Consider the following 26,452-nt stretch of genomic DNA (forward strand, 5'->3'; position numbering starts at 1 on the left):
GGGCGTGAGCGGAAGACGGCCTAACGGTGTGCGGGACCGTAGCCCAGCTTCATGGAGACGGTTGCGAATGGTCCTCGCCGATACCCCAGGAGCAACAGTGTCCCTAATTTGCTGGGAAGTGGCGGTGCGGTCCCCTACGGCACTGCGTAGGATCCTACGGTCTTGGCGTGCATCCGTGCGTCGCTGCGGTCCGGTCCCAGGTCGACGGGCACGTGCACCTTCCGCCGACCACTGGCGACAACATCGGAGACCTCACGCCCCACGTGTTGAGCAATTCGGCGGTACGTCCACCCGGCCTCCCGCATGCCCACTATACGCCCTCGCTCAAAGTCCGTCAACTGCACATACGGTTCACGTCCACGCTGTCGCGGCATGCTACCAGTGTTAAAGACTGCGATGGAGCTCCGTATGCCACGGCAAACTGGCTGACACTGACGGCGGCGGTGCACAAATGCTGCGCAGCTAGCGCCATTCGCCGGCCAACACCGCGGTTCCTGGTGTGTCCGCTGTGCCGTGCGTGTGATCATTGCTTGTACAGCCCTCTCGCAGTGTCCGGAGCAAGTATGGTGGGTCTGACACGCCGGTGTCAATGTGTTCTTTTTTCCATTTCCAGGAGTGTACATCCACGTACATACTCCGCAAGTCACCGTATGGTGCATGTCTGAGGATATCTCGCACCACTACTAGTCCTTTCCTTTCTTATTCCACTCGCAAACAGAGCGAGGGCAACGGCCGTCCGTGTGCCTCAGCACGAGCCCTAATATCCCTAGACTTATATTCATGGATAATGGAATGTAGACGAATTAAATCGGATGATGCTGAGGAATTAGATTAGGAAATGAGACGCTTAAAGTGGTAAACGAGTTTTGCTGTTTGGGGAGCAAAATAACTAATGGTGGTTGAAGTAGAGAGGATATAAAATGTAGACTGGCAAATGGCAAAGAAAGCGTGTCTGAAGAAGAGAAATTTGTTAACATCGAGTATAGGCTTAAGTATCAGGAAGTCGTTTCTGAAAGTATTTGTATGGAGTGTAGCCATGTATGGAAGTGAAACGTGGACGATAAATAGTTTAGACAAAAGGAGAATAGAAGCTTTCGAAATGTGGTGCTGCAGAAGAATGCTGAAGATTAGATGGGTAGATCACAGAACTAATGAGGAGGTATTGAACAGAATTGGGGAGAAGAGACATTTGTGGCACAACTTGACAAGAAGAAGGGATCGCTTGGTAGGACATATTCTGAGGCATCAAGGGATCACCAATTTAGTATTGGAGGGCAGCGTGGAGGGTAAAAATCGTAGAGGGAGACCAAGAGATGAATACACTAAGCAGATTCAGAAGGATGTAGGTTGCAGTAGGTACTGGGAGATGAAGAAGCTTGCACAGGATAGAGTAGCATGGAAAGCTGCATCAAACCAGTCTCTGGACTGAAGACCACAACAACAACATATTCTTGGTCCTTACGCAAACATCGTATCACAATACAAGAACTTGCGAATGAGACAGTGATAAGTACTGGATCGGTACATTTGGATCTGTGGACAGCAGAAACTTGACATCTCCATCATGATAATGCATCCGCCCATAATCTATTTGCTTCAATATGGCTCATTTTGAACTCTATATTTGTGCATGAGATTTTAAGTTTTATTAGAAATGTTGCAAAACTGTGTTTCGTTACGATTTTTTAAATTTGCTGCTTAAACAAGGACAGATTTCTCTATTAACTCTGAACCACTTTAAGAACATGAATTTCACGCATAATTAAAAATGAAAATATACAAACGTTAAAAGTAACGTCACTTCTGTACTGAGTAAGAAGTTATGAGTCTCCCAAGTATCAGTTCAGAATTTCTCTTATTACATATTTTATAAGTAGTTTTATCTTCTTTCTTAAGCGTGAATTTTAATGTTTGATCTTGTTTCTAGTTGGTGATATGAAGAAAGCATGCGAGGCAGTTGCTACCTATCTGCTCTTCAGTCCCGCAGACGAGACTATGTTGCAAAATAAGAAATATTATCTCAGTCTGCCAAAAGTGGAAAAAGAATTTTTTAAACCACGGGAGGTAAGTTTTACATAATGTATCTATAGAATAATTTTCCACAAAAGAATTCAAATTTCTGTGCGATCCTCAAAAACTTTAAAATGTAGATTTTCAGATTTCCAAAACTTTATTGTGATTAATTTGCAATGCCGCTTAGGTGTAGAATGAATCATTTCAGATACTGATATACGCTGATAAGTCAAAACATTACGACCACAGCCTATTGGTGGCGTTGCGGGCACGTGCCGCGGTAACAGAAGTATGTAAACGGAGCAGACACGGACGAGGGATCACCCTAGCGACGATATGGGCTGCAAATGGCTAAATACGTGGAGATATTCGACTTTGACAAAGGATAGATTATTATTGCGCACAGTCTGTGAACGAGTATCTCGAAAACGGCGTAGATGGTCGAATGTTGACGTGCTACTGTTGTGAGCATCTACGGAAAGGTTTAGGAGGACGGCGAAACTACCACTATGCGCTAAATGGTTGGACATCCAAAACTCTGCACAGACGTCGGCTTCGGAGACTTGTCTGCTCTGGAAAGTAGCACAGATGGTGATCTGTGGTATCCCTGCCGAAAGAACACAAGAGTTTCGGAACACACCGTTCATCGTACATTGTTGAACATGGAGCTCCGCAGCACAACACCCCAACCTGTTCACATGTTGACCCGACGCTATCGCCATTTACGATTAGAGTGGGCGGGGGATCATCGGGATTCGACCGTCGATCAATGGAAACGTGTCTTCGGGTGAATGACATTTTTGCTACATTAGGCCGCTGGTCGTCTCCACAAACGCCGTTATCGAGGTGAACGACGGCTCGAAAGGTGCAGCCCGCCACGGACTCAGGCTAGTGGGAGCAGTATTATGCTATGGCAGACATTCTCCTGCACTTGCAGGGCACCTGTGGTAGTAATCAAAGACATGCTGACAGCTGCAAACCACCTGCATCCATTCAAGCTTGATGTCTTCCCCGAGCCGTCCGTGGTGGCCGAGCGATTCTAGGCCCTTTAGTCCGGAAGCACGCCCCTGCTAAGGTCGCAGGTTCGAATCCTGCCTCGGGCATGGATGTGTGTGATGTCCTTAGGTTAGTTAGTGAAACGTCCCCTTTGAACATTTATACACGACTGCGCTTAAACTGACACACAATGTTTTTAGCGCAACGCAATCTGACTATCGAAGATCCCTGCAAAAGAATGGCCCTGACTAACATTAAACTATACCTTTCAGAAATCACTTACCTCACAAAAATCTTCATTACTCGAACTACTGCAATACAGCGAGCGCCACTACTGCCAGCTAAATAAAAGATTCAAACTACTGAAGGCACTAACTACTGATAGGGATAGTTAGCAAATGAAATATTCTAATAGAGAACAAACACTGTATTTACCTTAATATCATCAAAAGTCGTAATATATGTAATTTCAAAACTCCGCAATTTCCTTCCACACATCCACCACTGCTGGCTGCTCACCTCTAACTGCGCAACGCTACGCGCTGTTCACATCCAGCTGCCGCTGCCCAGCACTACAATGGCAGACAACAATGCAAACTAGCCACAGACTGCACACAGCACAGCCAGTGGTTTTCGTACAGAGCGCTACGTACCGTTGCCAATATAAAAATCTAAACAGCCTACTTACATAGCCCCCATGCTCCCCACAAAAAATTTTACAAATTTTTTTGGCCAGTGGCCAATAATGATTTGATAAAATTTTTTATAATTACACTAACAAAGATATCCAATACACACACTTATTGATACAATGTTGGTCAAAAGCTAAAATTTTCTCACAGTCCATAAAGACAGTCCAGATTGTTCATCACAGTAAAATTTTAGTGTTTTTTTTTTCTAAGTCTGAGCAGTAAAAGACAATGCACACGGAAGTAGTGGATTTCCATGCAGTCGTGAAGAAGTAGTGTTGTCATTCCAACGGAAAGACAGTGCTGACTCTTGACATGCAGACAGGTAATGGGCCACAACAGAGCAAACCCACAGCAGAGTCATTCGACGTTTTGAAGAAGATTGGTAGGTAGGTCATCACAGAGTAGACCCACTGTAGTCCTGGTAGAGATTGCGGTATTGATGGGTCATCAGAGATGCAGACCCACTGTAGTCCTTGTAGAAATAATGGTCTTGGTGAGTCAGCAAAGGTGTAGACCCACTGTACTCCTTGTAGAAATAATGGTATTGGTGAGTCAGCAAAGGTGTAGACCCACTGCAGTCCTTGTAGAGATGGCCAGCAACCATTTGTTGTGACTGGGCGGGTGCACAATCACCATTGAAGAGTCTTGCAGTTCTATGTAAGTAGGATGTTTATGTTTTCTTTATGTAAGTAGGCTGTTTAGGTTCTTATATTGGTAACGCCGCCGCCATGTAGCGCTCTCTGTATGAAAATCACTGGCTGTGCTGTGTGCAGCCTGTGGCTAGTTTGCATTGTTGTCTGCCATTGTAGTGTTAGGCAGCGGCAGCTGGATGTGAACAGCGCGTAGCGTTGCGCAGTTGGAGGTGAGCCACCAGCAGTGGTGGATGTGGGGAGAGAGATGGCGGAGTTTTATAATTTGTCATGAACTGCTATATATATTATGACTATTAAGGTAAATACATTGTTTGTTCTCTATTAATATCTTTCATTTGCTAACTATCCCTATCAGTAGTTAGTGCCTTCCGTAGTTTGAATCTTTTATTTAGCTGGCAGTAGTGGCGCTCGCTGTATTGCAGTAGTTCGAGTAACGAAGATTTTTGTGAGGTAAGTGATTTCTGAAAGGTATAGTTTAATGTTACTCAGGGCCATTCTTTTGCAGGGATCTTTGATAGTCAGATTGCGTTGCGCTAAATAATATTGTGTGTCAGGTTAAGCACAGTCGTGTATAAATTTTTCTAAGGGGACGTTTCATATGGCGCCACAGACTGCACACAGCATAGCCAGTGATTTTCATACAGAGCGCTACGTACCGTTGCCAATATAAAAATCTAAACAGCCTACTTACATTAGGTTTAGGATGTTCTAAGTCTAGGGGACTGATTACCTCAGATGTTAAGTCCCATAGTACTCAGAGCCAACGATTTGTCTTCCCCGACAACGTCCAGCAGTATAATTGTCCACATATCGGAGCCAGAACCCTGCTACAATGGTTTGAGGAATACAGCAGGCGACCAAATTCGTTTGCTGCTTTCTTATGGAACCCATTTGGGTCGCTATCGGGCACCATCACCACGTACGCAGATCAGTGGCCCGTTATTTACGCGAATTACATGACCTAATGGTACATACCATCACAAACCTACCCACAAACTGCCGTATCCTCGATACGCAGAATCAGATATGTATTTCGTTCCAAAGACAGAGAAACAAGCAATTAAGGAGGTGGTCACAATGTTTTGGCTCACCAGTGTAATTTACACTCATCATTTTCAGTCGAAAAATAAGTATTTATTATAAAACAATGAAAAATTTCAGACGCTAGAAAGAATAGACAGATAGTCACGTTGACAAACACAAACAAATCGAGAGCTATAAAACAACACAGCAACATATTTTCACTCCATACAGATACTTGACAATTATGAGGACTGAGAACCATGGGCGGAAGACAGAATAAGTATTATCCGTAAGCGTTAGTTAACACACATTGTCCCTGAAGCTCAATATTGATCAAACAATTTTACAGAATCTCATACTTAAGTACCATAAGTTCTGTGACGGATAATCTCTTCCCATATTACACGTACGCACAGTTTATATATCAGTTAATTACTGGAATTATCACGTCCTTACATATCACAGCTTCTCCATCTTTACTGATCGGTGAGAACGATGTGGCCATTCACATGCCGCAAAACATATGTATTTCGTCGTATACGTGTTCTGGAAGTTTTTGGTGCGTGACTGCGTGTATATTTCACTATATAGTACTACGTGGGTCTCGCACTCCGTATTATAATGCTTCCCACAAGGTAGCGGCGAAAATTTTGAAGTCCATCAGTAAAATAAACCTTTGCTACGGGTCTGCACATTTAGATCTGCACATTTAGATCCACTTATCAATAAAAATCGTTAAATATTTCAGATGATTTTAATTTTATTCTTCATGTCTATGACATTAGTGTCATTGTTAAGGGTATGGAAAATACAGGGTGTTACAAAAAGGTACGGCCAAACTTTCAGGAAACATTCCTCACACACAAATAAAGAAAAGATGTTATGTGAACATGTGTCGGGAAATGCTTACTTTCCATGTTAGAGCTCATTTTAGTTTCGTCAGTATGTACTGTACTTCCTCGATTCACCGCCAGTTGGCCCAATTGAAGGAAGGTAATGTTGACTTCGGTGCTTGTGTTGACATGCGACTCATTGCTCTACAGTACTAGCATCAAGCACATCAGTACGTAGCATCAACAGGTTAGTGTTCATCACGAACGTGGTTTTGCCGTCAGTGCAATGTTTACAAATGCGGAGTTGGCAGATGCCCATTTGATGTATGGATTAGCACGGGGCAATAGCCGTGGCGCGGTACGTTTGTATCGAGACAGATTTCCAGAACGAAGGTTCCCCACAGGAAGACGTTCGAAGCAATTGATCGGCGTCTTAGGGAGCACGGAACATTCGAGCCAGACTCGCGACTGGGGAAGACCTAGAACGACGAGGACACCTGCAATAGACGAGACAATTCTTCGTGCAGTTGACGATAACCCTAATGTCAGCGTCAGAGAAGTTGCTGCTGTACAAGGTAACGTTGACCACGTCACTGTATGGAGAGTGCTACGGGAGAAACAGTTGTTTCCGTACCATGTACATCGTGTGCAGGCACTGTCAGCAGCTGATTGGCCTCCACGGGTACACTTCTGCGAATGGTTCATCCAACAATGTGTTAATCCTCAATCCTCATTTCAGTGCAGATGTTCTCTTTACGGATGAGGCTTCATTCCAACGTGATCAAATAGTAAATTTCCACAATCAACATGTGTGGGCTGACGAGAATCCGCACGCAATTGTGCAATCACGTCATCAACACAGATTTTCTGTGAACGTTTGGGCAGGCATTGTTGGTGATGTCTTGATTGGACCCCATGTTCTTCCACCTACTCTCAATGGAGCACGTTATCATGATTTCATACGGGATACTCTACCTGTGCTGCTAGAACATGTGCCTTTACAAGTAAGACACAACATGTGGTTCATGCACGATGGAGCTCCTGCACATTTCAGTCGAAGTGTTCGTACGCTTCTCAACAACAGATTCGGTGACCGATGGATTGGAAGAGGCGGACCAATTCCATGGCCTCCACGCTCTCCTGACCTCACCCCTCTTGACTTTCATTTATGGGGGCATTTGAAACCTCTTGTCTACGCAACCCCGGCACCAAATGTAGAGACTCTTCGTGCTCGTATTGTGGACGGCTGTGATACAATACGCCATTCTCCAGGGCTGCATCAGGGATTCCATGCGATGGATGGTGGATGCATGTATCCTCGCTAACGGGGGACATTTTGAACATTTCCTGTAACAAAGTGTTTGAAGTGACGCTGGTACGTTCTGTTGCTGTGTGTTTCCATTCCATGATTAATGTGATTTGAAGAGAAGTAATAAAATGGACTCTAACATGGAAAGTAAGCGTTTCCGGACACATGTCCACATAACATATTTTCTTTCTTTGTGTGTGAGGAATGTTTCCTGAAAGTTTGGCCGTACCTTTTTGTAACACCCTGTATAAATGACTTACCATCAGCTAGCTGCTGACAGGGAACAGAATTTCACTTTATTCCGGGTAAAAGACAGTGCAAACAGATTTTTAACAGATGCAATTAATTATGAACCCACTGTAATTTAGTAGACAGAAAAATGCAAAATTTTAAATACAATTAACAGACACTGATTAAGCAGCTACAGTTAGCCAAAATTCTCTGATCATATTTTTAGGAAAAGACCTATAAACAGCTACCATTAATTTTGAACTCGCGGTCATTCAGCAAACAGCCAAATAGAGAATTTACAAAAAGTTAACGGTCACTATCACGAAGCAGCTACAGTTAACCATAATTCACTGATCAGATTTTAAGCAAATGACGTTTGAACAACTGCTATTAATTATGAGTGTTGGGTCCATAAACCCCAGCGGTAGGGGAGAGTGAAGAGCGAGAGGTAAGGACATACACGGAAATTGCTTAACTTGGTCAGGATGGCCACCATCCTTCCAATCCTTAAGCCTGCAAGAGACCGGACAACCTTCACTAGCATCGAACTGGCCAAATAAACTCCAAGTCGCTGATGTGTTTTCCAAAATATCATGCCCACTCACGGAAAGCAGTTCGCAGGGCAGGCGATAACGGGCACTCAAAACTAGGCTCAGCGCCTTCGTAGGAGTCAATTCGTTCTCTCGTATACCATCCAGAACTCCAAACCTCTCGCGCCCCGGGCTAACTCACTCTCCACACCACAAATTCTCTCCCCAAAACCTTCCAGCTTCGCAGTTTTGTGCCCACTGACGGCTCCATCAGTTTACCTTCAAAGTTATCCAGACAAAGATCGTCAACGAGGGGCGAAATTCATAGAAGGCTGAGCCCACATGGCTCACCCTCTGCCACTGAAACTCAAAGACACCCCGCTGCAGTTTGGCACCAAGGTCAGAAGGTAAATGTGGGACCCTCCTTAACCTGACTAAAATGTGAAATTACAATGAAATCAGACCTTTAGCTGCTTACAGGCGTTGATAAATATCAACGGGGACAGTTGAAAAATGTGTGCACCGACAGAAAATAGTGCGCCTGCAGGGACTCACCTCTGGAACGCTCCCCGTGAGACCCACACTTTCCAGCTTTCTGTCCACACACTATATTTGTAGTACCCCTGCCCACCATCCCACCATACTCATTACTCGCGGCAGTCAACCTACCGATTCCCACAAGAGTTCGGCCAAATCTGAGTGCATCCGCACTGAAGAAGATCATTGTGCGGTAAGCCTTATCTATATAAAGCTGGTATCTGTACAGATACCATAGGTGATCTTGCTGTTCTCGAAGAATGAAATTACAATGAAATCAGACCTTTAGCTGCTTACGGGCGTTGAAATGGAAACGCCGTGTGGCTAGGGCCTCCCGTCAGGTAGACCGTTCGCCTGGTGCAATTCTTCCGGGTTGACACCACTTCGACGACTTGCGTGTCGATGGGGATGAAAGGATGATGATAAGGACAACACAACACCCAGTCCCTGGGTGGAGAAAATCGCCGACCCAGCCGGGAATCGAACCCGGGCCGTTAGGGATGACATTCCGTCGCGCTGACCACTCAGCTACCAGGGGCGGACCTTACAGGCGTTGATGAAGATCAGCGGGGAGTGTTCCAGAGATAAGTTCCTGCAGTCGCACTATTCTCTGTGTCCGCGGTGACTCAGTTGGATAGAGCGTCTGTCATGTAAGTAGGAGGGCCCGCGTTCGAGTCCCAGTCGGGGCACACATTTTTCAACTGTCCCCGTTGATATTTATCAACGCCTGTAAGCAGCTAAGCCTCTGATTTCACTGTAATTTCATTGTTCGAGAGCTACAAGATCACCAATGGTAACTGTGCAGATATCAGCTTCATATTCATGTATGACTAAAATGTGTATCTAGAGATCTTCCCGTCAATTCATTATGGATCAAGATATTAACTGGACTAGGGAATCTAAAAAATTTTCAGGGGCCTATAAAACGGTGTGCCAGATTATTAGAAAGGGTTGCTCAGGCCTTGGCTCCGACGTGAAACCTACGCACAAACACGCGGTCTCTGACCTTCCCTTGTACTCGCGCCTCCCACAATTGTATCTACGCGCCTGACGCCTATGCGTGAGCTGTATATTGCGCCTTGCTGTCTCTCAGGTATATAGGATAGTCTGGAAGGTGACACGCTGAACAATGGTCCAAAGATTACTCACGGAAAATTTAATCGGATAGGCCAGGATTAATGAGGCCGGAGTGACTTTGATGATCTCTTGCTGAGCAGTATTAAAAACAAGATTTAACCACTGGACAGAAAGTTCCCAGCATTTTTGGAACCTAGTATGAAATGCTGCACAGATGTGAAAATTACCGAACAATCAGTTTAATAAGCCACAGCTGCAAAATACTAACACGAATTCTTTACAGACGAATGGAAAAACTAGTAGAAGCCGACCTCGGGGAAGATCAGTTTGGATTCCGTAGAAATACTGGAACACGTGAGGCAATACTGACCTTACGACTTATCTTAGAAGAAAGATTAAGGAAAGGCTAACCTACGTTTCTAGCATTTGTAGACTTAGAGAAAGCTTTTGACAATGTTGACTAGAATACTCTCTTTCAAATTCTAAAGGTGGCAGGGGCAAAATACAGGGAGCGAAAGGCTATTTACAATTTGTACAGAAACTAGATGGCAGTTATAAGAGTCGAGGGACATGAGAAGGAAGCGGTGGTTGGGAAGGGAGTGAGACAGGGTTGTAGCCTCTCCCCGATGTTATTCAATCTGTATATTGAGCAAGCAGTAAAGGAAACAAAAGAAAAATTCGGAGTAGGTATTAAAATCCATGGAGAAGAAATAAAAACCTTGAGGTTTGCCGATGACATTGTAATTCTGTCAGAGACAGCAAAGGACCTGGAAGAGCAGTTGAACGGAATGGACAGTGTCTTGAAAGGAGGATATAAGATGAACATCAACAAAAGCAAAACGAGGATAATGGAATGTAGTCGAAGTAAGTCAGGTGATGCTGAGGGAATTAGATTAGGAAATAAGACACTTAAAGTAGTAAAGGAGTTTTGCTATTTGGGGAGCAAAATAACTGATAATGGTCGAAGTAGAGAGGATATAAAATGTAGACTGGCAATGGCAAGGAAAGCGTTTCTGAAGAAGAGAAATTTATTAACATCGAGTATAGATTTAAGTGACAGGAAGTCATTTCTGAAAGTATTTGTATGGAGTGTAGCCATGTATGGAAGTGAAACATGGACGGTAAATAGTTTGGACAAGAAGAGAATAGAAGCTTTCGAAATGTGGTGCTACAGAAGAATGCTGAAGATTAGATGGGTAGATCACATAACTAATGAGGAGGTATTGAATAGGATTGGGGAGAAGAGAAGTTTGTGGCACAACTGGACCAGAAGAAGGGATCGCTTGGTAGGACATGTTCTGAGGCATCAAGGGATCACCAATTTAATATTGGAGGGCAGCGTGGAGGGTAAAAATCGTAGGGGGAGACCAAGAGATGAATACACTAAGCAGATTCAGAAGGATGTAGGTTGCAGTAGGTACTGGGAGATGAAGAAGCTTGCACAGGATAGAGTAGCATGGAGAGCTGCATCAAACCAGTCTCAGGACTGAAGACCACAACAACAACAGTATGAAATATTATCGACGCAGTCATGCCTCATACCATGATCGACACAAATCCCAAGATGTCCATAGATGTAAATGCCGGAGCTTTATCACTTACCAGGGTGCTCAGTGGTCCAAAGACAGCAAAGATTTTGGTAAGATGTAGTGCAGATTGGCCACTAGTGACCCTATAACTAGGAATTAACCAGCTATAACGGGAAAACAGGACTACCACCAAAATATAACGGTCCGCTCCCCCCCCCCCCCCATGTTGTGTGGACCCCTGATACAATGAACTTTGAAACGAAACGCGGTAATGAGGACTGCCTAACAAGCAACCCTACCCGTTTTTCTGGGGTGGGCCGATACCCAAATCAACGCCTGATTATCAGTCTAGAGCACAAATTCCCCTATGCTCTAGGTAGAATTAAAATTCCTCCAAGACGAAGAGAACTGGTAAAGCATACCACTCATACACTGAATATTTTAATTCAGCTGGAGGTAAGCAGCTCGATGCGTAGGCGATGGGATGTCACTCCCACTGATGTAGTTGGAGGAGTACCGCCGCCACCCCAGAACGGGATGCATCGGTCTGGACCGTAAACGGCTTGCCGAAATCCGTGATAACTAACAAAGGAGGGTTGCTACAGGTGGCTTTAATTGCCTCAGAGGAATCCCCCAAAGGAAGGGCTCGCCTTTCTTGCGCAAGTTATTCAAGGGCGCCGACAACTGGGTGAAATTAGGAACAAACTTCCGAAAGAAATTTGCCATTTCAATAAATCTGGTCACTCCTTTTTGCTCTTAGGAAGGGGAGGGGGAGGAGTGGAGGAGTCACGCAAGGAACGTGTCCGCTCCTGATCAATGTTGACTCCTTGAGCCGAAACCAAGATATACAAGGGAGAGCCAAGGTAATTTTAGAAGGCTTGACCCTACCGTTGCCCGACCGCCTATGGAACGTCTCTTTTCCAGTCGTCCCAGGGCAACGAGGCCATTTGGGATTCGTGCCAAGCATTTGCTTGAGTCCCTTGGTGAGGAGCGTGTGGCCCCCCAACGACAAGGTTTTACTCGCCTGCCTCCCTGGTTGCTCCAGAGGCCCAGCGTCCTTTTAGACTTGTCGGAGTACCGGAGGAGTTGCACTCCTGCGTTTGTTTTTATCTCCTTATTTTATGATATTTTAAACCAGCATCCCGACCATGTACCAGTATTTACTGATGGCTCTAAAAAGGGGGACTCTGTTGGTTGTGCTGTTGTTTTCCCTGATCGAGTCGTCAAGTTACGGCTTCCTGCGGCGTTTACCATCTTTGATGCCGAATTGTTTGCGATCTTGCGTGCATTGGAGCAGATGAGGTGTGTTCCCAGTCTTAAGTTCCTCATCTGTTCTGACTCCCTGAGTGCCCTTCAGACCATGCAACACTTGTACCCAGCGGATACGGTCGTCCAGAACATCCATGATGCCCTCCTCCACCTGCAACGGCAGGGGAAGGAGGTGTCCTTCTGCTGGGTGCCGGGGCACGTGGGTATTAGGGGAAACGAACTGGCGGATGTGGTTGCCAAAGATGCATGTTCCCTCCCTCACGTTGTTGAATGTGCCGTCCCCCTCCATGCGGTTACCTCCCTCCTGCGTTTTCGTGTTATGCGTCAGTGGGAAGAGGAGTGGCTGGCAGTCGGTGAAAATAAGCTGCGTCTGGTCAAGGCTACCACGCGGCCATGGCGTACGTCCTACCAGTCATGCAGGCGGGATGAGGTTCTCCTCACTCGCCTCCGCATCGGGCACAGTCCCTTAACGCATGGTTTTTTACTCCGGCGGGAGGACCCCCCAATCTGCAGTTCTTGTAGCGTCCAGATTACTGTCCGCCACATTTTACTTGACTGTCTTTTATTCTCTGACCAGAGGGCGGTGGTATCCTTGCCACCGTATTTGCCCTCTATTTTACAAGATGACGCAACGACTGTAGTTAAGGTCTTACGGTTTTGTGTCCTGTCCAATTTGTTGCCTCGGATTTTAGGGAGAGGGTTTTAATGTGCTGCTGGGTGACTGGCTCACCCATGTTTTAGGTAAGAGGTCAGCCAGTCACGATTATCTCCTTGTTTCACTTCGGTTTCTGTTCTCTTTTCCTTGTGTTTCCTTTCCTTTTTAGTGTGTCCCTTCTCCTCTCGTTTTGCCTCTGTGTGTGAGGATTTGGCACTGCGTCAGGTCTGTGTGTTTTAGCTGTTCTCCTTGTTCGCTGTTTGTGTTAGTCCCTTTACTGCATGTGTTCCTGTTTTTATGCGTTTGGGCGCTGATGACCACGCTGTTTAGCGCCCGTAAACTTCAAACACACACACACACACACACACACACACACACACACACACACACACACACACACACGCTTGACAATCAGCCCGGCCTCCCTAGGACGTAATAAGTGAAAGTGGTCCAAATGTTCCCCAAACGTGACACTCTAAACCACCACATCATCAAGATAGTTACTCGTATAAACAGATTTGAACTTAAGATGTCCCAAAACATTGCCCAAATGACGAGACAACGCGGCTGTGCCCGTACAGAGTCCGAAGGAAACCCAGTTAAACACATAAAGGCTTCAATCAATACAAAAGGCAGTTACTGGTTTGGAATCTTCGGTCAATGGTACTGTACCTAATGAGGACCAGTACAGAGAACCAACGGGCACCCGTGAACCAGGTGACGCAATTGTGAAGGTCTGCGGAACTGATTCTAAGACGACTATCTGGATGAGAACTCTATAATCGACGATAGGCCGATAATAGCCACTCTGTGCTTGAAGAACAAGAAAAATTGGTGAAGCTTAGGGAGGAGTCGAAGGTCTAATGACACCATCCCGGAGCATGTTATTAATTAGCCTGCGCAAAATCTTAATCTTGAGTGTGGATAATATACAAGTCGCCTGACCAACAAGAATATCGTCATCCAAGCGAATCTTACATCGGATCCAATTAGTGACGCCTAATTTATTAGTGGCGACATCAGGAAATCGGGGTAACACGCTCAACAGTTGCCTAACCTCGCCACGTTCCAAATAATGAGTCTCAAACTCAGACGACCCCGACTGCACATTACTAATCCGTTGAGAACGGCGACACGAACACAGTGGTATCCATTTATTTGGTCACAATTTGAAATAAAAGGCACGAACTTGATAATCAAGAACCAGACGAGTACGCTCAATGAAATCACAGCCCAGTGTCAAGTTAAATGACAAATTCTTAGCAGCGACGAAGCTGACGGGCCATGTAAAATTCGATATGCCTAATTTGCCCCGAAACTCTCCTAGCAGAAGTAACTCTTGTCCATTAACCACACGACATATCGGTGATGGGGGGTACAGGGGAGGCATTCTACATAAATTACCAAATTAAAGGTACCAATTATAATCGAGTAGTGAAACAGAACTCCCAGAATCCAAAAAGAGAGCATACATGCTCATTGTTCAATTGGCACACACATTAGGCAACATCATATTTCGCACTGCTCTAATGTGAGAGCAGTTCTTAAAAATGAGACGGGTACCTTTCTCGCCGCTGCCTTATGACGTGAGATGTTCGGACGTGGGCCGTGCTTCACCGGACATGACAGCACCAAATGTCTACTATCACCGCACCTGAAACAGATCTGGTGTTTCTGGTGTTTAACCTTACCGAGCATAAAGCCCGCGGCCTCCTGCTGGTTCCCCTGAGATGGGGTAACTAGGCGACCGCGCGCCTCACGTTGCTCATCAACAAACCTTAACCCTTCCACCTCGGTAACCAAGGTATCTAATTCCACGAAGGTGGTACGTTTTCTAGAAAAAGCCACACTTAACCGGTGCTCAGGCTTCATGCCTTCTAATATGATCTTAATCACACATTCTACTACTTGCAGCCGGCCGCGGTGGCCAAGCGGTTCTAGGCGCTTCAGTCCGGAACCGCGCGACTGCTAAGGTCGCAGGTTCGAATCCTGCCTTGGGCATGGATGTGTGTGATGTCCTTAGGTTAGTTAGGCTTAAGTAGTTCTAAGTTCTAGGGGACTGATGACCTCAGATGTTAAATCCCATAGTGCCCAGAGCCATTTGAACCATTTTTTATACTACTTGCAACCCCAGAGCTAGCACAGCAGTACGGATCTCATCAGTGTATTTAGGCAAGATCCCGTGCTGGTATTGCACACGCCAAATATGCTTGTGTTGCAACTCATGCCTAACCCGGTGTGACAACTTCAGTTGAATAACGCGCTGTCTCAAATCACGGAGGAATCCTTCTCTCTGCGTAATTTCAGAGAAAATTTTGCTTAAAACTCTGCGGGATAACGGATAAGGAAGTTGAAGAACGATGACATATGAAATTCACAACTCATCAGCATGAAATTAAAAAAAAAATAATGTTGAGATGTGTGTGAAATCTTATGGGACTTAACTGCTAAGGTTATCAGTCCCTAAGCTTACACACTACTTAACCTAAATTATCCTAAGGGCAAACACACACACCCATGCCCGAGGGAGGACTCGAACCTCCACCGGGATCAGCCGCACAGTCCATGACTACAGCGCCTTAGAGCATGAAATTCAAACCGAACCGTTAACTACAACACAAATTCAACCTGCTCAACCTGCTCCATAGAAAGCTCGTTAATCCCTTGTAGTAGATGCAAAACGGGATTTGGCAACCTAGCGAAAGCATTAGAGAAGATTACATTTACTGGTCCCTCGGTTTCCTGTCCACTCTCCGCACGGCGAGGATTATCACCTACACCGTCCCTCTAGCTTACACTAGTTAAGTCATCTAACGCGACAAGACTCAGCTCTACCTGTAGCTCCCTAAGTTGAGTGATTAAGCTATCAAAGGCAGCGCATTCATCGGGCTTCATGGCTGCCTGCCTTAAGCTGCCAAGAAGATTCGCCCAGTGTGTGGTATGGGCTCGGGTCCCAAACGCTTGTTTGAGCGTAGGCTGACTATCTCATAAGAAGTTCACATTTTCCCGCAGTCCTGCCAACACTGCCGAACCATCACTGAGCACATTTCTCTCGTGTGCCATCCAGATGTCCAAACCTATCGCGTCCCCGGCCAACTCGCTCCGCACACCACACACTCCCTCCCCAAAACCTTCCAGCTTCGAGGCTTTTGTCCTCACCGTTGGCGCCACCGCTGTACCTACAAAGTTATCCAGACAAAGATCTTCAACTAGGGGCGAAATCAATAGAAGGCTGAACCCGCACGGCTCCCAGTGTTTACGTCTGTGTGGATCTCAACATCGACGATAGCAACAGATGTAGTTACCACACATAGCAGCTGCTCTCCAATAACTGTGATGATAGAGTCTGCTCAGACATTTTAGGCCATTACCTCGGCTCTTGAACCATACGTACAGCTGACGACGCTTTGCCTGAAATACAAGGCGTCCGCTCGATCGCTAGCAAAAATTTCATCTGTAAAGAAAAAAATATTCATAGAGGTGAGGTTTCTCTCTATATTATACGAGGGCTGTCCAGAAAGTAAGTTACGATTGATCACGAAATGAAAATCACAGTGAAAATCAGAAATGTTTCATTTGTAACGGTTAGCTACACCTTTCAGCTACTTCTCTACGTAGACGCCGTTCTGACTCAGACATTCGCCGTAGCGTTGTACCAACTCTCCAATACCCTCATCATAGAATGCAGCCGCCAGTGCTTATCGCCAATTCTCTACGCTGGCCTAAAGTTCGTTGTCTGTGCCAAAATGTTGTCTTCATAGCCGGCGGTTCGTTTGAGCAGAGATGAAACTCAGTGGGAGACAGTTACGGGCTGTATTGTGGGTAACCAAACATTTCCAATTGAAACGATGCAGGAACATCTCCATTGCCCCTGCAGAATGAGGCTGAGAATTGTCTTGAAGAAGAAACCGCACGACAGATATGAAATGTTGGTTGCATAGCTCCAGGGGAAAATTCTCACCAGGCCCTCGTACTTGGCGGGAGACACTATTTTCTATAACATCTTTACGCGCTCACTAAGACCTCAGGAATGAAAAGATCGACATAATTCTACCTAGAGTCATACTACAGACACTGCCCAACACATCTTTGCAAAGCTTTATCGGATTTTCATAGTCGTTTCCATTTCGCGACCGATCGTAACTTACTTTCTGGACAGCCCCCGTATAATGTGACGCAGCGAATCTGAACTAAAGTATAACATGACGTGGTGGAAAGGGTAGGTTACTAGAGAGTGGCGATGTTTTGAAGACTCAGATAAAAAATCCATAAACGACTAAAATGTCATCTGCAAACAAGACATGTGACCAGTATTCTGAATCAACTTCATTCAGTTGCAATTCATACATTATGTCTGCAAAGTGAAGACTGGAGGCTATGGGTTTCTTGTGCCAAAATATGCAGACGATATCCCTGATCAGTCCCAAGCTTCACAATGCAGCTGCGGCTGGCAAACAGTGCTTCGTTCATTCCGGCTATAAATGCCAACGACCCCTGTCCATTGCAACAGTTTGTTGTCAAATTAGATAACACGGGGACATTTTTCGCACTCCTTCAAATTAGCACCATCTAGCATCCAGTACGTCGGTAATATTCTTTTCGAAGAACACTACTGAGAAAATTTAGAGAACCAGCATTTGAAGCTGACTGCCGACCGATTCTACTGTCACCAACATACAATGCGTGTAAGGACCACGAAGATAAGGTACGAGAAATTAGGGCTCATACGGAGACATACAGGCAGTCGTTTTTCCCTCTCTCTATTTGCGGGTGGAACAGGAAAGGAAATGACTAGCAGTGGTAGAGGTATCCTCCGCCGCGCACTCTACGGTGACTTGCGGGATATCTGTGTAGGTATAGATGTACAACCTGCTTCCTTTGCGTGCGCACCCAGAATACGTTCGTCAACAGGAAAAACTGGAGATCAAATGGTTCAAATGGCTCTGAGCACTATGGGACTTAACTGCTGAGGTCATCAGTCCTCTAGAATTTAGAACTACTTAAACCTAATTAACCAAGGACATCACACTCATCCATGCCCGAGGCAGGATTCGAACCTGCGATCGTAGCGGTCGCGCGGTTCCAGACTGTAGCGCTTAGAACCGCTCGGCCACTCCGTCCGGCTCGACATTTAAGTAAATGTAAGTTAGTACGTATTAAAAGAAAGACTTCTAAATCCACTAAAGCTGCTGTTATGTTATAATAATAAATAAAATAAAATTTAAAAAGTAAAATAAACATTATTAGCAGCTTTGGTGGATTTCAGATATCTTTTTTGCACGATGTTGTTGGTCCATTACGCTTGAGGCTGAGAAGGACTAGTTGTATTTCTTTCTTTTCGCCATATCGTCGTTTGAGACACGCGTTACGCTGCAAATTCCGACGAGTCTAGTAATTTCCCAGTAGTTCAAATGGTTCAAATGGCTCTGAGCACTATGGGACTTAACATCTGAGGTCATCAGTCCCCTAGAACTTAGAACTACTTAAACCTAACTAACCTAAGGACATCACACACATCCATGCCCGAGGTAGGATTCGAACCTGCGACCGTAGCAGTCGCGCAGTTCCTGACTGAGCGCCTAGAACCGCTAGACCACCGCGGCCGGCATTTCCCAGTAGTCAGGTGATTGAAACGGAGCTATTATTCCTTAGGAAATATGACTTCCACATGCTTTAATCCGTTAGGCACACTAAGGGAAAAATGTCTCTAATTTTTCTTTGTTTCTCTTCGTGTTTACGATGTTAATAAATAACTTCAAAATGCTGCATTCATTTCTCTTAAACCCAAGAGAAACAGAGTTGCACTATCTGATCAAAAGCATCCGGACATCTATTAGTGGACACTAACGTACATCTACATACTCTGCAAGCCACGGTATGGTGCATGGCAAAGGATATCTTGTATCCCCACGACTTATTTCCTTCCTGTTTCACTCACAAATAGAGCAAGGGAAAAACGACAGTCTGTAGGCCTCCGTTCAAGCCCTAATTTTGCTGATCTTCCTGTTCTTACACGAAGTGTACGTTGTCAGCAGTAGAATCTTTCTGCTGCCATCTTCAAATACCAATTCTCTACGTTTACTCAACAGTGTTTCACGAAAAGAACGTGATTTTGCCTCAAGAGTGTGACGTTACCCAACGGCTATTATGCTAAGTAATAGTTTCTCTAACTAGTATTCCATGCGAGCAAACCAGTTGCGACTTTACGTGATGTTGCTCTCACCTTAACTAATTGGGCTGTGCACAGCTCCGTTTAAAAAGAATACCAGGATAATGCACGGTCGAGCAACACACATCTTTCATGCCCAACAGCTAACTCGCTGCAAATAGTAGCCTGTAGCTGCGATCCTGCAGTCAAATAGTGTGTGCATTGGCTTGAAGTGCGAATTAATGAAATAAACAGAAACATTAAATAAAAGAAATTGATGTTGAATAATGTTTATTCCCCCCCCCCCCCCCCCCCCCCCCCATGAACCATGGACCTTGCCGTTGGTGGGGAGGCTTGCGTGCCTCAGCGATACAGATGGCCGTACCGTAGGTGCAACCACAACGGAGGGGTATCTGTTGAGAGGCCAGACAAACATGTGGTTCCTGAAGAGGGGCAGCAGCCTTTCCAGTAGTTGCAGGGGCAACAGTCTGGATGATTGACTGATCTGGCCTTGTAACATTAACCAAAACGGCCTTGCTGTGCTGGTACTGCGAACGGCTGAAAGCAAGGGGAAACTACGGCCGTAATTTTTCCCGAGGGCATGCAGCTCTACTGTATGATTAAATGATGATGGCGTCCTCTTGGGTAAAATATTCCGGAGGTAAAATAGTCCCCCATTCGGATCTCCGGGCGGGGACTACTCAGGAGGACGTCGTTATCAGGAGAAAGAAAACTGGCGTTCTACGGATCGGAGCGTGGAATGTCAGATCCCTTAATCGGGCAGGTAGGTTAGAAAATTTAAAAAGGGAAATGGATAGGTTAAAGTTAGATATTGTGGGAATTAGTGAAGTTCGGTGGCAGGAGGAACAAGACTTTTGGTCAGGTGATTACAGGGTTATAAATACAAAATCAAATAGGGGTAATGCAGGAGTAGGTTTAATAATGAATAAAAAATAGGAGTGCGGGTTAGCTACTACAAACAGCATAGTGAACGCATTATTGTGGCCAAGATAGACACAAAGCCCATGCCTACTACAGTAGTACAAGTTTATATGCCAACTACCTCTGCAGATGATGAAGAAATAGATGAAATGTATGACGAGATAAAAGAAATTATTCAGGTAGTGAAGGGAGACGAAAATTTAATAGTCATGGGTGACTGGAATTCGTCAGTAGGAAAAGGGAGAGAAGGAAACATAGTAGGTGAATATGGATTGGGGGGAAGGAATGAAAGAGGAAGCCGCCTTGTAGAATTTTGCACAGAGCATAACTTAATCATAGCTAACACTTGGTTCAAGAATCATAAAAGAAGGTTGTATACCTGGAAGAATCCTGGAGATACTAAAAGGTATCAGATAGATTATATAATGGTAAGACAGAGATTTAGGAACCAGGTTTTAAATTGTAAGACATTTCCTGGGGCAGATGTGGATTCTGACCACAATCTATTGGTTATGAACTGCAGATTGAAGCTGAAGAAACTGCAAAAAGGTGGGAATTGAAGGAGATGGGACCTGGATAAACTGAAAGAACCAGACGTTGTAGAGAGTTTCAGGGAGAGCATAAGGGAAGGATTGACAGGAATGGGGGAAAGAAATACAGTAGAAGAAGAATGGGTAGCTCTGAGGGATGAAGTAGTGAAGGCAGCAGAGGATCAAGTAGGTAAAAAGACGAGGGCTAATAGAAATCCTTGGGTAACAGAAGAAATATTGAATTTAATTGATGAAAGGAGAAAATATAAAAATGCAGTAAATGAAGCAGGCAAAAAGGAATACAAACGTCTCAAAAATGATATCGACAGGAAGTGCAAAATGGCTAAGCAGGGATGGCTAGAGGACAAATGTAAGGATGTAGAGGATTGTCTCACTAGGGGTAAGATAGATACTGCCTACAGGAAAATTAAAGAGACCTTTGGAGAGAAGAGAACCACTTGTATGAATATCAAGAGCTCAGATGGCAACCCAGTTCTAAGCAAAGAAGGGAAGGCAGAAAGGTGGAAGGAGTATATAGAGGGTTTATACAAGGGCGATGTACTTGAGGACAATATTATGGAAATGGAAGAGGATGTAGATGAAGACGAAATGGGAGATAAGATACTGCGTGAAGAGTTTGACAGAGCACTGAAAGACCTGAGTCGAAACAAGGCCCCGGGAGTAGACAACATTCCATTTGAACTACTGATGGCCTCGGGAGAGCCAGTCATGAAAAAACTCTACCATCTGGTGAGCACGATGTATGAGACAGGCGAAATACCCTCAGACTTCAAGAAGAATATAATAATTCCAATCCCAAAGAAAGCAGGTGTTGACAGATGTGAAAATTACCGAACTATCAGTTTAATAAGTCACAGCTGCAAAATACTAACGCGAATACTTTACAGACGAATGGAAAAAGTGGTAGAAGCCGACCTCGGGGAAGATCAGTTTGGATTCCGTAGAAATGTTGGAACACGTGAGGCAATACTGACCTTACGACTTATCTTAGAAGAAAGATTAAGAAAAGGCAAACCTACGTTTCTAGCATTTGTAGACTTAGAGAAAGCTTTTGACTATGTTAACTGGAATACTCTCTTTCAAATTCTTAAGGTGGCAGGGGTAAAATACAGGGAGCGAAAGGCTATTTACAGTTTGTACAGAAACCAGATGGCAGTTATAAGAGTCGAGGGGCATGAAAGGGAAGCAGTGGTTGGGAAAGGAGTAAGACAGGGTTGTAGCCTATCCCCGATGTTATACAATCTGTATATTGAGCAAGCAGTAAAGGAAACAAAAGAAAAATTCGGAGTAGGTATTAAAATTCATGGAGAAGAAGTAAAAACTTTGAGGTTCGCCGATGACATTGTAATTCTGTCAGAGACAGCAAAGGACTTGGAAGAGCAGTTGAACGGAATGGACAGTGTCTCGAAAGGAGGATATAAGATGAACATCAACAAAAGCAAAACAAGGATAATGGAATGTAGTCAAATTAAGTCGGGTGATGCTGAGGGAATTAGATTAGGAAATGAGACACTTAAAGTAGTAAAGGAGTTTTGCTATTTAGGGAGTAAAATAACCGATGATGGTCGAAGTAGAGAGGATATAAAATGTAGACTGGCAATGGCAAGGAAAGTGTTTCTCAAGAAGAGGAATTTGTTAACATCGAGTATAGATTTAAGTGTCAGGAAGTCGTTTCTGAAAGTATTTGTATGGAGTGTAGCCATGTATGGAAGTGAAACATGGACGATAACTAGTTTGGACAAGAAGAGAATAGAAGCTTTCGAAATGTGGTGCTACAGAAGAATGCTGAAGATAAGGTGGGTAGATCACGTAACTAATGAGGAGGTATTGAATAGGATTGGGGAGAAGAGAAGTTTGTGGCACAACTTGACTAGAAGAAGGGATCGGTTGGTAGGACATGTTTTGAGGCATCAAGGGATCACAAATTTAGCATTGGAGGGCAGTGTGGAGGGTAAAAATCGTAGAGGGAGACCAAGAGATGAATACACTAAGCAGATTCAGAAGGATGTAGGTTGCAGTAGATACTGGGAGATGAAGAAGCTTGCACAGGATAGGGTGGCATGGAGAGCTGCATCAGACCAGTCTCACGACTGAAGACCACAACAACAACAACAACAACAATGTTTATTCAAGAAAATAAATCACGGATAAACAGAAAGTGGTCCTACGATAACCACTTATATCACAGGCAGATGCAATAAAATTGCATAGAGAGCGTTATGAGAATGGTAGCAGAATCCTCACGCTAAATAGTCATCCAAGTGCGAAAACTCAGTCCATTTCGTGATCAAAATACACGAAAAGAATCGTCAGCTCAAAATAATTCAGAGTTCAGCATGACAGTTTACCCATCAACACACGAGAGATTACGAGTAGGAAATCATATTCTGTCTACTCTCAATTCCGAAATGCAAGCGGAAAAGTTCAAGTCCTGCACTGGAGCATATTCAGACCTTGCGAAAGTTAGTCCCTTCAAGAGTTAACGTCTTGTAGCGGTCGTTCACCGCCCAGATTCTACCACCTACACGACCGAATATCGCACTTCACCACAGGCAGGTCTGCCTTCTTCGAGAACTCGTGTAAAAATGTAGAATCGCTTCCTCGAGCGTATCACTTCACTCCAGCAGTGCTCACCACCGTGTAACTCACTATTTAAATAAAGAAATGTTACAGACATTCTATCACACACAGGGTGTGTACAATAAATACAAATAAAGATTTGCTTATAAATAAATAAGCTAGTCTCATTGTGCTGGTATGCTCACGTTGAAAGACAATAAAATTTCGTTAAATATTGTTTAAACAGTAATTTATGTCTGCTTGATAGAAGCGTCTTTTCACACTCTTTTCTGTAACGGTGTCAGCTAACACATGCGACCGATCACTTCATAAATTACAACTGTTTTTAATATCAATTGTAATCAACATTTAAATAAAATAGTAACATATTCCTTAAATAACAACACAAGTATGACAAGATATCTCGTGCTGCATTCAGTTGCTGTGTTATTATGGAGGATACGACGTTCTGACAAACATTTGCATAAAGAAAAGACATAAACGTACTAAATCAATAAGTGAAACAGATTCAAATTCAGAGTTTTCAGGAATAATAGCTATAGTGCAATGCTATCTCCTAAGACATCGTTTGTTAGAATCGCATAAACCATTTAAAAGTTGTTAATTCTAAGGTTCTTGTGAAAATATTTACCACTGTAAAATATTAACTTCTGAAGTTTTTAAGTTATTGAAGATACTACTTTTTCATTGGATTCGTCTCATTTTTCTTAGATCGCAGATGTATTCAGATTTACTTTATTATTTAACTGCGATTTATTGTAGAAGTTCCAAGAGCTGTAAGTAGCCACCTTTCAGACTGTCTTACACTCCGCCATTGTAGGAGAATCATCTGTTCTGTGGCTAAGCTAGCAACCGCCGTCCAAGTTCCCTATTCTAGGTTTTACTCATTCCCAATCACGCTGACTGCCTTTGCTCCTGGCAGGGCTACACCATTGCTGTAATGGACCGGCCCCGGCACTCCCTTGGCCCGTCGATCAGTGTTCAGCCATATAAACAAATTTTCCTTACCTTCTACCAATTCTAGGCAACCAAATAACTCGCTTCTATACAAATAACGCTATAAAAGATTCCCAGTTGAGTTCACAATGTATGTGCGTAATTCTCAAATGTTGATCGAACCTACCGGTAGCAAATTTAACAGTTCAAATGGCTCTGAGCACTATGCGACTTAACTTCTGAGGTCATCAGTCGCCTAGAACTTAGAACTAATTAAACCTAACTAACCTAAGGACATCACACACATCCATGCTCGAGGCAGGATTCGAACCTGCGACCGTAGCGGTCACGCGGTTCCAGACTGAAGCGCCTAGAAACGCACGGCCACACCGGCCGGCAAATTTAACAGTATGGCTCTGAATCGTTTCGATGTCTTACATTAATCCAACCTGTTGGGGATCCCAAACACTCGAGCAGTGCTCAAGAAAGGGTCGCACTAGTGTTCTATACAAGATCTGCTTTGTAGATGTGCGATACTTTACTAAAATTCTCTCATTAAACCTGAATCGAAAATTCGCCTTCTCTACTACCATCCTTATGTGCTCGTTCCACTTCATATCACTTTTCAATGCTACATCTAGATACGAGGGGTGGAACTATAATAGTGGCAACTATTTATTTACTGCTAATACAAAATAGGTAAGTGTTTAAAAGTTTTAATGATCTTCAAAGTAGTCGCCAGCATTGTGTATAACCCGTTGCCAGCGATGTGGAAGTCGTAGGATACTCTTAGCAGTGCCAGTTGTGTTGACAGTTCGAGCGGCGCGGTCTACTGCCCGATGAATTTGTAGCAGTTCTGAAGCGAATGCAGTGAAGTGTTTCCTTCAGTTTAGAAATCGAGTTGAACTTACGAGGGCTTAAGTCAGGGGAGTGCAGTAGGTGGTACAGCACTTAGAAACACCACCAGTCAAACAAATCAGTAACAACTTGTACGGTACGAGCTTGAGCATTGTCCTGCAAAATGATGGTCAGGCCTTGCAGAAAGTGTCATCACTTCTGTCTCTATGCTGTTCATTTTTGGAACACAACCTACGACCAGCTTAGAGACCTACAACCATTATTGTGCAGGACAATGCTCAAGTATGTACAGTGCAAGCTGTTACTGATTTGTTTGACTAATGGGGCTGCTAAGTGCTATGCCATCTGCTGCACTCCCCTGAATTAAGCCCTCGTGAGTTCAACTAGATTTCTAAACCGAAGGAAACACTTCACGGCATTCGCTTCAGAACTGCTAAAAATTCGTCGGGCAATAGACCACGCCGCTCGAACTGTCAACACAACGGGCACTGCTAAAAGTATCCTACGACTTCCATATCGCTGGCAACGGGTTATACACAATGCTGGTACTACTTTGAAGGTCAGTAAAACTTTGAAACACGTATCTTATTTGTACGAGCTCTAAATAAATCGTTGCCACTATTAAAGTTCCAACCCTCGTATTTAACTTTCTGACTACCAATCCCGTCAATTGACGGGACGCGAACATTTCGGCAGAGTGCCGATCCCGTCATTTGGCACGATACGATTTCTCCCTCTTTTAATGTGAAATCACGTGTATTCACCGGCTCTATTGGTATTCTTTTTGGCTAGTCATCTTAATGAGTACTGAAAAGCCACAAAAATGGCTGGTATTCTAAGAAGCGGTATAATTTACGTGGTCACCATGTAACCTCCCCCTCACTTGTCGACCTTAATAACAGTGAAAAATTAAACCGCGTGTACCTAATGGAAATTTGGGAAAAGCAATCGTCACCGAAGTTAATTTGTCGGTAAAGAGGGAGGAAAGGGTTACATCTCAATGAAAGGAAAAATGCTAATGAAACTGGTGGAAATTAATTTTGAAAAGGGGTAAAGTTAATAAAGAAAGTAAATGTGCGGCCGTTACGTT

General features: G+C 44.3%; 1 protein-coding gene across 1 annotated transcript in view; it reads left to right on the plus strand.

The window, feature by feature from the left end:
* LOC126184829 (prolyl 3-hydroxylase 1-like) overlaps positions 1 to 26,452 on the plus strand; it is a 450,484-nt gene that overhangs the window by 325,589 nt on the left and 98,443 nt on the right. Inside the window, exon 5 of the mRNA XM_049927417.1 lies at positions 1,928 to 2,064. Within this exon, the coding sequence (XP_049783374.1) occupies positions 1,928 to 2,064 (137 nt within the window). The remainder of the gene's footprint in view (positions 1 to 1,927; positions 2,065 to 26,452) is intronic.

This window comes from Schistocerca cancellata, chromosome 4 (assembly GCF_023864275.1).
Source record: "Schistocerca cancellata isolate TAMUIC-IGC-003103 chromosome 4, iqSchCanc2.1, whole genome shotgun sequence".
NCBI lineage: Eukaryota > Metazoa > Arthropoda > Insecta > Orthoptera > Acrididae > Schistocerca > Schistocerca cancellata.